Source organism: Macadamia integrifolia, unplaced genomic scaffold, assembly GCF_013358625.1.
Source record: "Macadamia integrifolia cultivar HAES 741 unplaced genomic scaffold, SCU_Mint_v3 scaffold_270A, whole genome shotgun sequence".
NCBI classification, from domain to species: domain Eukaryota; kingdom Viridiplantae; phylum Streptophyta; class Magnoliopsida; order Proteales; family Proteaceae; genus Macadamia; species Macadamia integrifolia.
The window spans coordinates 47265-61531 of NW_024870661.1; the positions used below are offsets into that span (position 1 = coordinate 47265).

Genomic DNA, 14267 nt, shown 5'->3' on the forward strand with positions numbered 1-14267 from the left:
GCACATCTGTACCACTGAGGTGATTCTTCTAAATGCATGGTGTTCATGGGCTGGTCTAAGCATTGTTTGAGGGAAAAAAGAAAACGAAAGAGAATCATGGAAGGGTTGATATGACCATTGCCGTTCTTCTTTACTTGTTCATTTACTGAAGTTCATATAGGCTGATTTTGGGTAAGCTTCCACTCATAGCCACCTTGTATGAGAATCACCAAGAAGAACATGCTGCACAGATCTGATAATAAGGCAATGCCACATCAACCCTAATGTGGGGCAGATATCGAACCAAAAACTGTTCCATGTCCTCTTGTGGATGAAAGGCTTGTTTCAATATTAATCTCATCACCAGCTGCAACCCCCTGAATCACTATCTGTTTTAGAACATACACAACATTCAATCTCCTTACAATGTATTCCGTGGCTGTTTATACTTGAAACCATACAGAATCAACTATGGCCATTGATTCCATCAAGTGGTATCAGTTCACTAAGGCAGTATATCAGCAGATTTCAGATTGCAAGCTATATTGTCAAGTCTCCAAAGCTGCCTTAATAAATTTGAGGAAGGAACAGGAATAGCTACACTGAAGCATTAACAGTTATATTAATATACAGTTACTGTATACATACACAGACTAAGCATACAGCAGCTCTTGTTCTTTTAATTTATATTGAGGCGGCAGTGACTGATGTATATCAGTGAAAGTGTCTTCAGAAGCAGATGGACTCCTCTCAGGTGTTGAATCCAATACAGAGTCTGGAAAGGCTTCCAGGGTTTCCTCAAGAAAGGATTTGATGGTCTACAGTATTAAAAAACAAGAAGATCAGTTCTAAGCTTTGTCCAGATCAAATCTAACCATGAGAGAAAGACACAAACTTTCTTCTATTAGAAGGAAATTCTTAGGCCTTTGACTACATGGACATACTGTGCAATGATGTAAAGCAGCATCCGCTTTGCGCTTCCACAGTCCATTTCCAGGCTCCGAATGGAAAAGGTTAAGTAATGGCTGAGTATGATAAGGTCCATAAGAGTAAGTTCAGATCGTTAAAAGTTTACTAGCTCGTTCAATTTTTAACATTCCAAATGAAGACAAGGCTCAACAGAAGAACAAAAATAGAAAACTATCCAAGAGGAACATTATGACCGCATACAGAAAACAATAAGTTCAAAGATATAGATGATGAGAAACTTCTTGACATCCTTACTGACCTTAACCACTTGCCGGACATTTGGTTTATTAGGCCCATATTTACCAAGAATGGAATCACCATATACCTGAAAATGTTCAAGGACCTGGGCCAAATTGCAATTTGTAAACCTTGAGATGGTTTCAATATTTACAAAATTTAAGTAAATCTATTTGATAACTTGATCTTTCAGACAACCTGACGACGTGAAATACCAGAACTAGGTAAACCATATACAGAACTATCAACATGTCCCAAAGTAGACCATGGGCTGCCAAAACAAAAAATCATCAGATGTGATCCAACAGGCAACAGTTAAATAATAAGAGGACAAAAGTGAGAAGTAAAACCTTTCAGGATACAAATAGAGAAGATCGGAGTCCATATAAAATAATCCTGCATCTCAAACTATCTTCCTAAAAGAAAATGGATTTTAAGAAAATTCTAACATCCAATTTGCTTGAGAGAAGGTGCGTCTCTCACTTTAAATAAAATTACTTCTGGAAATATAATGAAATTTTTGTATGAAAGTCGGCTCAGTGGCTGAACTTGTGCTATGCTTAGTCTCAGTTCAGACTATCCAAACTGTGTCTAATCTCCTTTCATGCTAAAGTAAAACTCACATCAGTTGCTTGAACAATTTGAGAAGTGAACCCATGTTTCCAGTCCTTCCATTTAGTTTCAATATAGCATGAACAAATTTGTATGTGAATATTTTCAATCATCAATTATTTGTTATTTCAGATTTTTTCTTTCTGGAATACGTTATTTCAGATTTTATAATCCAATTGCTACTTTTCCAGATGAGAAGAAGCTGAGGGCCTTATACTACAAAAGCTATATATGACTGGATAATTATTGATTACAAAGTGGGAGTCCAATTGCAGCTCCAGATCTCAGTGTGAAAAATTATTCTCTTATCACTGCTCTAGGTTAGGAGAGGATCTGCCCCAAAACCACCTACAAGGCTACAACCATCCTGCTCTCATGGCATCTCTCCAAAATAAATGGACGAAAGTAAAACCCCATCTTTTTAACTTACCGTTCCTGACAAGACTAGCCAACTGACCCCCTCAAAAGGAAGTAATTCAGGCAGAATTAAATCTCTAACTGGCAGTCTATGGACCCACAATGTCGCAAAATCAGCAAACCAACTTATAGCCACCACACTGAATTCTCAAGAATAAGAATGTCTGCAGTATGCTGAACTGGCCAGCAAGAAAAACAAACCAACTGAACTTTATCAACCAAACTCTATATATGTGTCAATGTACTTCAATTTACATAAATTTAGAATTTAGAAAATGAAAAAATAACGAATTAAACACTTGTAAGATCAAGAATTGTAGAAATGTTATATAATCCACAAGAAGTCACATATTAGAGTTTGACAAGGCCTGAACTTAATCTTCTTGTTTCCAAATATTTTCTCTGATCCTTTACAAAGGAATCTTTATATTCTCTCAACCTACCAAGTTCATTGAAAAGAAGAAAAATGACAAGAAACGACTATAGGTAAACCAACCAGCACAGTAAAAACTTGCTAATTCAAGTTAAAAGCACATGCAATATAGTAGGTGCCTAGTTGACCAACAAGTTGGCAGTAGTTGGGCCTGCTTGACACATCACCATCCCTTGACAAATTGATGCAGATTAATAACCAAAATAGGCTTGTTTTATTAGGAATAAGCCTAGGCTTGGGTTGTATATGTGTTGGGCCTTTAGTCCATGTGGTTTGGAGTGTATTGGACCACTTTTATGGGGCCTAAACTAGGGGTTCTAAAGTTGCATCGGGATTCACTGATTTGTTTCCCTTTTCATTAGTTTCTTTTTTAGTTGGGTTTGATTTGAGTTATATTTGCTTCCTTAGGAGTCAAGTTATTAATTGAGTCAAATCATTAGTGGTTAGTTTCCTTTTTCGACTAGTTTCTAATTTCGGTTTTTAGTAACTATTGTATTAGGAGAATATTTGGTTTCCTTTTTTAGGAACCTTCTATTTTGTAATTCCCTCCCCCATTAACATTATAAATAAAGAAAAGGAAGCTTCTAGAGCTGAGATGATTTTGATAAAAAAAATTAATGGTTGTTGCTATTGTCTTCTTTATGAAGAGTTGTCTTGTGTTTGATCAAGGCTGATGGAATTGGTGTTTGATCCAATTGACTCTTTGCGGTGTGAAGCCCAAGAGGTTCCTTTCAAGTGTTCTTCTTCTTCAAGTATTCTTCTTCTTCCTCCCTCAAGTATCCAAGGTACTACAGAGCTGTCCAAGCTCTACAGGTATTAGAATCAATCACTCTCAATTCTGTTCTGTAGCGAAATCAACCCAGATTTCAGATCTGTTCTGTTCTATTCTGATTTCTATGATTTACCATGGTTTTGTTCATGTTGGGTGGACTGTTTGAGACTTGTGTCAAACCCTATTAAGCCTGACTCATCAGATTACTAATTTGATCTGAGAATACCTAACCACTGACATCGATAGCTTGCTGGTTCATCCAATCTGGTCCTTCAATTCTGATCTATTGTGCTGCTATTTAGGCTATTCATGGTTGTTCTTTGATTAAAAGTTCCTGCAGCTGAGACTTGGTTAGACTCCCTACCTTAGACTACGTTAACAATATTAATGTTGTCTACCAAAAGAATTAGTGTCAGAACTCCACAGATTGGCATTTATTTCACCAATGTAATGATGTATGCACAAGAAGCCACCGAAAGGACGGTTGAGGGCCAACTCCTCCATGTGGCTTGCTGCTCATGGTAGACATTGGAATTAAAGATAGAAAAAATTAGGAGTTTGATAATAACATCATTAATTGGAAAGAATATGGATAGTTACAATGCCCCCCCCCCCTCACAACAAAAAATAAAATAAAATAAAATAAACAACCAAAAGAAGAAAGTTTTAAACGATACAAAAGAAAAATATTCCTTGATACCATGTACAAATTGCAAATCAACATACAAAGTACCATGAAGAATAAGCAACAGAACAATGATATCTAGACTAAAGAGCGGAATATAAAATAACTTTATTTAGTAATAACAGATGGTTCACACTTATTGTAAGCGGCACGTCCAACCATCACCCCATGAGCTCCTCCTTTTTGTGCTGCATTGACCTATTAAATGAAAATGATAGTAAAAATGAAATATGAGCAGTTTCATATCATAATACATGAACAGAAGTACTCCACGTAACAGGGATATTCAAAACCCTTATTAAAGACCTCCAGAAAATCATGCCAGTCATCAGATGTAAAAAGGCATTTTAAGCTCAAGTTAATGCAAAGGAAAAAAGCAAAGGAATTTAGTTTAATAAAAATATTAAAACAATTGGCAATGTATTTATAAGTTGTACCCCAATGGCTTTGAACAATAGGAATCTGACATCAAAGTCACATGCATCTAGCTCCATATTTAACCACATGGAAACAAGAAAAATAAACTTTAATAAGTCTTTCCTCCTCTTCCTGATGTAGTGTTTGAAGTTGGTCAAACATGGTTAAAGGAATTGGTTTGTGCTTAAAACATCATACTAAATCATTGGCCTCAAATTGACAATCATATTGCAGCATTGCTTTTGCTGTTTTATGAATTCCATAATTAACCTCCACATTTCAGAAAATTGTTGAAGAACTTATTTTTTTTTTAGCCAGAAAGAAATATAGAGTTAATTTTAGAAAAAACGACATAACCCCTTCAAATTATTTGTTTTTTAGCCAGACAGAAATATAGAGCTAATTTTGGAAAAAATGGCATACCCCTAGAGATCAGATGATAAAGTGGGATCAGCAAAAGAACTAGAAAAATAACAACAGCACGAGGGACTAGAGGAGGAGTAGGTTATCAGAACAGAATTTGACCTGCCTTTGTATGCTGCCAATGCATCAATAGAACCATAGAATCATCAACATCAGTTGACCTCATTGTTGAAACTTAGAATCAAGATCACTACTGGTCTTTCAATAGGAAGTCAGATGGACAATAATAGTAACCTCACAGGAGTTTAAAATCTATAACGCAAAAGGTTTTTCCTGGATTAGAATAGGATATAATTGATGGGAAAATGGCACTTCAGTTGGCCCACACGTCAATCGTATGGCTCACCCTGTATTAAACTATTCCACTTGTATTTTTTATAAAAACAACAGTCAAAAGTTGATTTTTCAACCAATTTTTTAAAGCTTTATAACTCAACCTGGAATTTTTTTGGGCTGGAATTACCAGATGAGCAGACAGTGAGTTGGTCATTTTCACAAATTTCAGGCACCTAGCTGCCATTTGAGGAGATATTTAGGGGCAATGTAGATAAGTTATCTTCTTTTCTTACTCTATGCATATTACAAGCTAGACTAAATGGTTTACCTCATCAATGTTAGTTATGCCTCCATTTAGTGTAAACTGTAAATCTGGGAAGTCACGTAAAAGGCCAAATACATATTCATATCTGCATCACCAAATAAAATATTGTCAATGTGCCACAACCAAGATCACACAATTTAGAGGAAAGGAAAAAAAAAAAAGAAAAGGGAATTGGATCTAATTATGAAAAAAATAAAACAAAGAGAAGAAATCATATCTATATAATATGGAATTCTGGACTTTCAAGCATCCAACATCGTATAAACAGAAAGACAACCACATCTGAGCTAAAAGAACTGGCCCCAACCTAAAAATCCTTGTTGACCTCCCTTCGCCATTGAGAATTGCCAAAGGATGATGGCACGCATTCCTAACTAAGTTCCTTTTTATGTGAAATGGAGGCAGTGAATTTACCGCCTAAATTAAACTAGTTCATTACCCTCTCAAAAGAAGAGAATTGGATGCATCTCATGCAGATAAGATGGGTGTCTAGCACTCTAGGACTAAAAGCCAAGGACAAAAAAGATGCACAGAACCATTGATATGAGGGACATGAAATCAAACATCCACAAAAAAGAAAAAGAAAAAAAGAGAGGCTTGATCGCATGGTTTGGTTAAAGTTTTGGTTGGCAGACAAGTCAGGACAACTAGGTGATGTGAAAAGAAGCAACAGGTGGCACGCTTATCACCAGCAGAGAGAGCAGAAAAAAGGGAGAGATGATAGATATGCCACCACCAGATCTGGTGATCCAGAACTGAGAATTATTTGAGGTGGGAAAAGGCTGAAAGACCTAAGAGAACAAGGAAGAATGAATTTCAATCATCTAGATTAGGAGACCTTGAACCAGAAAATGGGAGGAAATAATCAAAGTTAAATTACGGTCCTTCCATACCAATGCAGTTTGTGAATACGGCATTTACTGGGCCCTTTCTTTGTTATAAGTGCTCCATATTAAAAAAAATTAGGTTATCCAGCTTCTTTCTAATTCTAGTTACTTTTTTGCACCAGGCACAGTTACCAAGTACATACTTAAGGGGAGGAACTCTTCGATTTTCAGCAGGGCTGATGCCATTAAGAAGGGCCTTCCGTGCATGAATAATGAAATGCCTAGTTGGTGATTGGGAAGAAACCGTATAAATAAAATCACCTGAAAGTAAAAGCAAAAATAGCAAAATGAGTTCGACTGACCCTTTCATAAGAGATGCTAGACAAGAAAAGAGAATGCAATCGAGCCAACCACTATAATCAGGTACCCTGAAGTAAGTCAAGGCATATATCAGAACCAGAAATAACTAATGGGCTCAAACGAGGTCTATGAAGGGCAATGGTGTAATCAGAACATGAATAAAGGCATGCCCTCCATACATACAAACAAAGAGAGATTTTACAGAGTTAAATCCATGCTTAACCTTAGACTCAATAAATATATGCAATAAATGACATAGGAAAATGTTGGGGGGGGGGGGGGGGAGGGGAGGGGAAATCCAACCTTATTTTTTATTTTTCTTTTCTGTTCTAGAAAATAAAGCTGCACCCATGGAACTATAAAAAAACCATAAATATTTGCTGCAGATTGACTGGTTTGTAAGAATATTAGTGAGCTTAGATCTTGATCATTCAATTTGGGCATGGTTGGATTATGTGAGACATGCATTTTTTTAGACTTTCTTTGTTCGAGGAGTAATTGGACACTCCATGATAGAATAGATTCTCAGACTTTTGAATGTCAATTTCAACATTTAGCATGCTTGAAGCAAAGTTTGTTGCCACCTTGATCACCCCATTAGACGGTGTCTGCAGGCTGGAAAAGAAAAGCAGTGAAATTTAAGTTCTTCCACACCCAGGAATGGAATTGAGATTGCTACTCCAATTGGCCTACTTTTACTGCTCATCTATATTGCAGCACATGATACATTGAAAAAGCAAGAATTTCCCATTTGGTAAATACATAGATTGGCTTAAAGTGATGGAAGGAGATTCCACCAGATCAAATCCTATTTGGGCTTCAAGTTGCAACATTATAGCCACTGATGTACTCTTACTAAGGGGTTTGGAATCTATGATTGATTGGACGACCTCAATGAAAACAGGCTGACTAAGACTAGACCATCATATCAGGCAAGCAAAGTCCTTGGTGGCCACCATGAATACCTCACTCCAATGGAGACAAAGGTCTTGGTTAGCAAGAGAAAGGGAATCAAGACAATCTTATAACTTGGGCCATACCACTGCCATACAGTGCTTATTGGGCTAGATTTCAGACCAGGAATTGATAAGTGCTCTCGAATAAGAAAAGAAAGCAAGGGAAATTTTTCAGTCGCTTTCATGGTCTGATATGGAATCCGCTACTTGAAATAAGGGACCATACAATAAGCACTATGAAACCATAGTTCTCCTCTCAGAAGTTTCTGTTCACCCAATCAAGGTTCAGTATAGTTGTATACTTTTCTGCTTACCCATAGCCAACTGTGGGACATATTAAAGGGTTTCAGGTTTAGTCCACTTGTCAAGTGAATTCGTTAAATACAAATGGATAACTTAAGCTATTTTTTTTATTCAATGAATAACAACCAATCTGATAAGAGGAAATCCATAGAACCGGAGATGGAAATTAATGAGCACTGTGAATGAAGGACCAACGAAGATGGACGAGGAGGAGAAGGAGCGAAGAAAGAGGAATGCCACACAACCCGAGGTGGAAATCTCTCTTTAATGAATAAAAACCAATTTTACCATGAAAATCCAAGTTACCTTGAGATGGCAGTACATGATACTTTAGGTATCCATTTATGTTTTCCAAAAATGCACTTGACATGTGCACCATACCTCGACCTTTAAAAATCTTGCGTGCAAGGCTATGGGACAGAGAATGAATGGTATAACCACTTGATCAGATAACCAAAACTATTTCAAAGAAAAAGTAAGGTCTCATGGTGATTATATTCTGGTCTCTTATTTCAAGAAGCAGGTGAGATGTTCCTTTTTTTTTTTCCTTTTCTTGTTCTAAAACACTCATCCATTTCTATCTCTGTTTTGAAAGTTGATTCAAAAACTTTTAGCTTATCAATCAGAAGCCTCTTAGTAGCAGTTCAATTAAAATCTAGTTATGTGAATCTCTCCATCTCATGCATGGTACTCAAACCTGGGAAATGCAAATCACCAACCTATGAAAAAAACTAAAAAATAAAATGACACATGAAGTAGACATATCTGGCATCAGTGAAAGTTATCTACAGAAAAAAAAAAAAAAGGTGACTGCAACTTACAGAGTTGATCATAAGAATCATGATCATCAACACCTATTCGGCACTTAACACTGACTGAGGCATCGGAATTGACAGCAATGGCTGACATAGCCTCCCCCACAAACTACCCTTACGAAAAACATAATACACTAAGGTTAATTAATAAATAAAAATTTACCATCTGAAACAAATTGTAAAGTACAACTGCAGTGCTCGAAAGAGTTGTCATATAAAAAATTCTCACCTTTGGATCAAGCATAAGACGTACACCAAAGCACCCATGTCCGGCCACTTTTCCACTAGGGCACCCACAGCTGTTTCATCAACCATAAATATCTCAAATCACTGATGGGAAAGAAAAAAGTGACGCAAGAAATATCAAATAAGTGGAAGGAGATGGATACAAACTTAAGATTTATTTCATCATATTGGTATGCATTTGCGAGTTCAGCAGCTTTCGCCAGGTTATCTAAATTACTTCCACCAAGTTGAAGGACAATAGGGTGTTGCTCTGGAGGAAATGCCAAGAATCTGTCCTGAACAGTCCCACCAAATTGAGAAGGATTATCAGTCACTTAAATTTGAATATAGTTACATAGATCCAAAAGATATAGTAAAGTAGCAGAAAATAATCAGCATGGAAGGAAGCAAGAAAACTAGCAAAATATCAGCAAATACAATGCATACATGTAGCATATAGGAAAGGAGAGGGACTCCCTAAAACTCCCTCCTCATCCCCCCACCACCAATAACAATAATAATAGCGTATACCTCATAAAAGAAATCCAGTAATATCAAGAACACTATTGTAACCGTCACATCTTTTAATTGCTAAAATGTACAGCAAATTATCTGCAACCTGTACTATCTTATATGAAGCATCTAAATTTAGAAGGCAAGTCCACAACCAAGTTATAAAACACATATCAAGAATTTCATGATGAAACAGAGGACACATCATGCAAAAATTGATGCAGTGGTTGATGGTGTAATCTTTCCTTTATTCCTTCCACAATTTCCTATGATTCCGGATTCTCAATTTTCTTGCTTCACATTAATCATCCACAGTTGAAACCAATTTAAAAAAAAAAATAATAAATAATTAATTAATTAAATAAAAAAAGAAAAAAAAAATCAGAGCAAGGAGGTGTGTGTCAAACAGAGGGAAGGAGTGAAATTTCCATTCATTAGCACTAAATGGTTTTATTACATAAGTGAGGCTAACAAAGCATAAAACAGAAGATTCAACACATAAAAGTACCACTTTCAACGACAGAATGCAATGAGGACGGAAACTTGAACCAAATCCCAAGCTAACTTCTCATTAGAGAGAAGTATTACCAAATTATCATTTTGATGAACAATAGTTTCTGCAACAACCATCTCTGTGTAGAGCCATGCATGCTTAGATATGAACCTCGCAAGAGTACGGTAATGATTATCTGTCCATTCCATCATCGGGGCAACACTGCAGGACAATAAAACAGTAATCAGAAGAAGTGCATTGCATCCAAAAACTGGAAATCTATAGGTATAACTTAACTTTAAATCCCCTATACCAACCTGAACCACGGAGGAAGGTAATGTCCAGAAACCATAACATCTTTTGTGTGTATTGGATGCTTCAGGGAGTGACAACAAAGAGTTCTTAATTGAGTAGAATATCCATATAATAAATTGAAGGAAGGCCTATGATGGAATTTTAAGGAACTCAAATTGACAGGAGACAATGATGAAAACAAGGTATATGCTCCACACTTCATCATAATAGCTCTGAGTAAATCATAGCATGTACTATCAGGTACCTGTATATCAAGAGGTAACTTTTCTTAACACAACTTTCAATTGGTGTTGACACAAAATTTGTGGTGCAGAGAAATTCATTTTAAACAGAAGAGACATGAAAGATATAAATAAAACCTCGGAAAGGCATAAGTAATGAAGATGAACAGCTATGCATTAAGTAGGGGAACCAATGCTCACTCAGACTGTAAAGCATTGATAGATAGATAGAGATCTGTTTTTCCTTTACAACTGTAAAGCATTGATAAATAGTGAAGTATTAGCAATTAAAAACCACCGCTTATGTCTTAATGAATTTAACCATTAAATCCCCAGTTAGGAATTTGAGCAGTTTATGCTACAGAAGTAAAATTTATAAGCAAAACACAAGATAATTTACCAACAATCAGCAGCAGCAATACAGTACAGTGACAACTAGTTTCACTACAGTAAAGAATTGCCCATGTATTACTTTGAATTAACTTTCTTAACACATAATTCTTCTGTCCATTTACTTTATAATTTCTATTAGAGATAATATCAAACAGTTGCTATGCTCAGTTTGAGTTAAAGTTCAAATTCAAAACAGTCAAATCTATCATAACGGATTCAGCAAACTTTCTTCGTCCAATTCGTTTTCTGATTCTGGAAAGATTCATCCAAGTTTTATCCATTCAGTTTATACTTCTATTAGTCAGAAGGCTCCCACCAAAAATCAAAAGAACAGATTTAGTATTCGAAATGAAAGAAGAACTTTTACTTGAACAAAAAGAAAGAAACGTTAGGAAAAGCAACAAAATCGAAGCAAAGTCCGCTACTCTTGAAGAAATTAAGCCAGGAATGAATGGTTGAGTCTGCAACGATCTTACAATGTTTGATAAATTATTAAAAAGAAAAATAATGCAAGAAAGAGAAATTCACTCATTAATTAACATAAATTAAAAAGCAAATGGTTGATTGGGAATTTACGAAGCCAGAATCGTCGCGGGAAAGGTTTTGCCCTGCACCACCTTCAAGCGTGTATTGAATGATGAACAAAATTGCGGGAAGAGTATAAAGAGATAAAGTTGCATACAGAAACATTCAGATTACGGAAGTACCCCCGATAAAGGTTACTTGTTTCGGACTGAATTGCTCTGTGGTGCAACATGGCGTGTCGCAATGTATCTAACGGTAAAAAATGCTCAGAAATCAAGTGGTCACACGCAATTCAAGATGTTTCTGGACGTTGAATGCACACCAGACGCCCTATTGCGTCACAAAATATCCAAGTCCTAACTTATTTCTCAATCTAGTGGAACCCTCCTAAAAAAGAAAAAGAAAAAAAGAAAAAAAAAGAAAACGGGTGGAAGTCGTTGCCATGAGACAAACTATTTTGAATGTATAAAAGGGTAATATTCTTTATTTAAAATTATATCGAATGAATCGGATAAGAATCAATACAATTTTCGATATCATGAATATTATTTCATATGATTTTGGTATCAAGCAAGGCCATTGGTATGAATTGAATCATACCAAACTACATATTCCCGAACCGAATCAAGTGTACATAGTTATAGTATATTTGTTATGTATGTAATTATATATCATAAATGTATCTCATATCTGATATGTGGCATTTGATATCCTATAACAATTGTATCAAACCGAGTAAAGAACCATTTATGAAACCGAAGAAAAATCATATCAAAACAAACTAAATTGATATGGTTTTGATATTAAAAATGCTTTCGAGGTTTCCATTTTTTATTTTTTTTTTCTTATTCTCAGGTATAAAAAAAGCATTCTCATGATATAACCATAGATAAGGGACACCAGGGTAGTTGCACCACTTGCTAAATGACAATATTTCTCTTCACGAATTTGAGTTTTAAATTTTTCAAATGGCCTATTATAAGAGTCCCTCATCCATCCACAGATGGAATGACAACATCATCATACCAAGTGGTAGAACTAGGGGGCCAAAGGCCACCTGAATAGAAGCCTCTCTGCAATGGATTGTGCAAAAGACAGAAGTGCGAAAAAAATTATAAAATGCTTTTATAAGTATATAATAGCAATTGTACACTCATACAAATCTATGATCAGATCTTTCTTTTCTTTTCTATTTTTTTTTTTTTTTTTTTTTTTTTTTTTTTTTTTTTTTTGGGTGGGGGTGTGGGGAGGGTGGGTGGGGGTGTGGCTAAGAATCAGCAAAGTGAACTTTATTATATGAGAATGTTAAAGAATAAAGAGAAAAAAACAATCATTGAGATATTAATCCACTTTCGGCATGATCAAGTGGATATATACGATTGTTGGTTTTCTTTTCTAACATATTTTGTCACGCCATCCGAGTGAGGTAGCATCCAATTTGTTTAATGTAGAGTCGTAATCCTCTGGAAATGTGATACATAGTGGAAACATATATGTAGTAAAATTTAATTCAAGGTTGAGTTTTGTTTTCAAGCCCTGATTAATGCAAATATGGTGATCATATGTAAATCTAAAACCACATATGACAAAATTTTCATATATCATTTGCTCCCAGGTGATGGAATAATTTGGTAAATGGGTCAGTGTAACAATAGTGGAAACATATATGTAGTACAACTTAATTCAATTGAGTTTTGCTTTCAAGCTTTGATTAATGTATATATGGTGATTATATTGACAACGTTCCGTTTTTACCATTTCTGTGTTTTCACATTCCCAGAAATAGAGAAATAACCTAAAAAACGTTTGATAAAGTTTTCCATTTCACCCGATTCTAGAAACATAAACCAAAATTTACACATATTTACAATTCTAGACACGACTTTGATGAAACAAGTTGGACTTGTTTCGTCATTCCTAGAAACGAATTTGAGAGAAAAAAAAAAAAAAACTTTGTGCCTGATAAATCTCTCAACTATTTAAACTTAAAAAAATGCAACTGAATCCTCTCTCCGTTTTGGGCATTCGATGATACTATTGGGTTTTTTAGTGGCATTATGTCTATAAAAATCGTTTCGAGAAACAGGTTTATCAAACACCAAAAAATCAATTTTTGTTTCTGAAAACGTGAAAAGCCATTTATGCTGTTTCTGAACACAGAAAACAACAGAAACATTATCAAACGGTGCTTAAAACTACATATGTCAAAATCTTCGTGCATCATTTTCTTCCAAGAGATAGAATAATTAGGTAAATGGGTCATGCTCGATGAATGGTTACATTGAGCTATCACCGATTATAAGCAAAGTATTTTGGGTAATTGATATGAGAGGCTTATGTCAGTCTCATGTCGATGTCATAATATTATTTTGCCTTTTCTACATCTGATGTAGTTTGTATTTTATATTCTATATATTATTGTCTCCAAGAAGCGAAGTATTTTGAGTAATTAAGATGAGAGGCTAATGTCAACCCATGTCAATGTCATAATGTTATTATGCTTTTTCTATATCTGATGTATTTTGTATTTTATATTCTATATATAGCTGTCATCGACAAGCGAAGTATTTTGGGCAATTAAGATGAGAGGCTTATGTCAATGTCATAATATTGTTTTGCCTTTTCTATAATTTATCTTATATTTTATATGCTATGCAGACGATGATAACTCTTCATACCACCAAAGATGATTACACCAAGATTAACTTTGAATAATAAATGTACAAGAGATATAAGATTTGGTTTACCTCATAAAAACCCATTGTCTATTTTCACA

At 35.3% G+C, this 14267-nt stretch overlaps 1 protein-coding gene across 2 annotated transcripts; it reads right to left on the reverse strand.

Annotated features, from left to right (window-relative positions):
* Positions 1-480: 480 nt before the first annotated feature.
* On the reverse strand, positions 481-11679 carry LOC122071575 (tRNA-dihydrouridine(20/20a) synthase-like). Of its 2 annotated transcripts, XM_042635955.1 has the most exons (14): positions 11543-11679; positions 10513-10596; positions 10355-10413; positions 10133-10259; positions 9200-9327; positions 9036-9105; positions 8813-8915; positions 6576-6693; positions 5549-5630; positions 4241-4302; positions 1384-1456; positions 1208-1291; positions 924-1004; positions 481-797 (listed from the first exon to the last, which is right to left on the reverse strand). In XM_042635955.1, the coding sequence occupies exons 1-14, from the start codon at positions 11654-11656 to the stop codon at positions 633-635; spliced, it is 1350 nt and encodes a 449-aa protein (XP_042491889.1). In that variant the 5' UTR covers positions 11657-11679; the 3' UTR covers positions 481-632. The 2 variants fall into 2 exon arrangements, with proteins under 2 accessions (XP_042491889.1, XP_042491888.1); XM_042635954.1 differs by having other exon boundaries at positions 10355-10596.
* Between the last annotated feature and the right edge of the window lie 2588 nt (positions 11680-14267).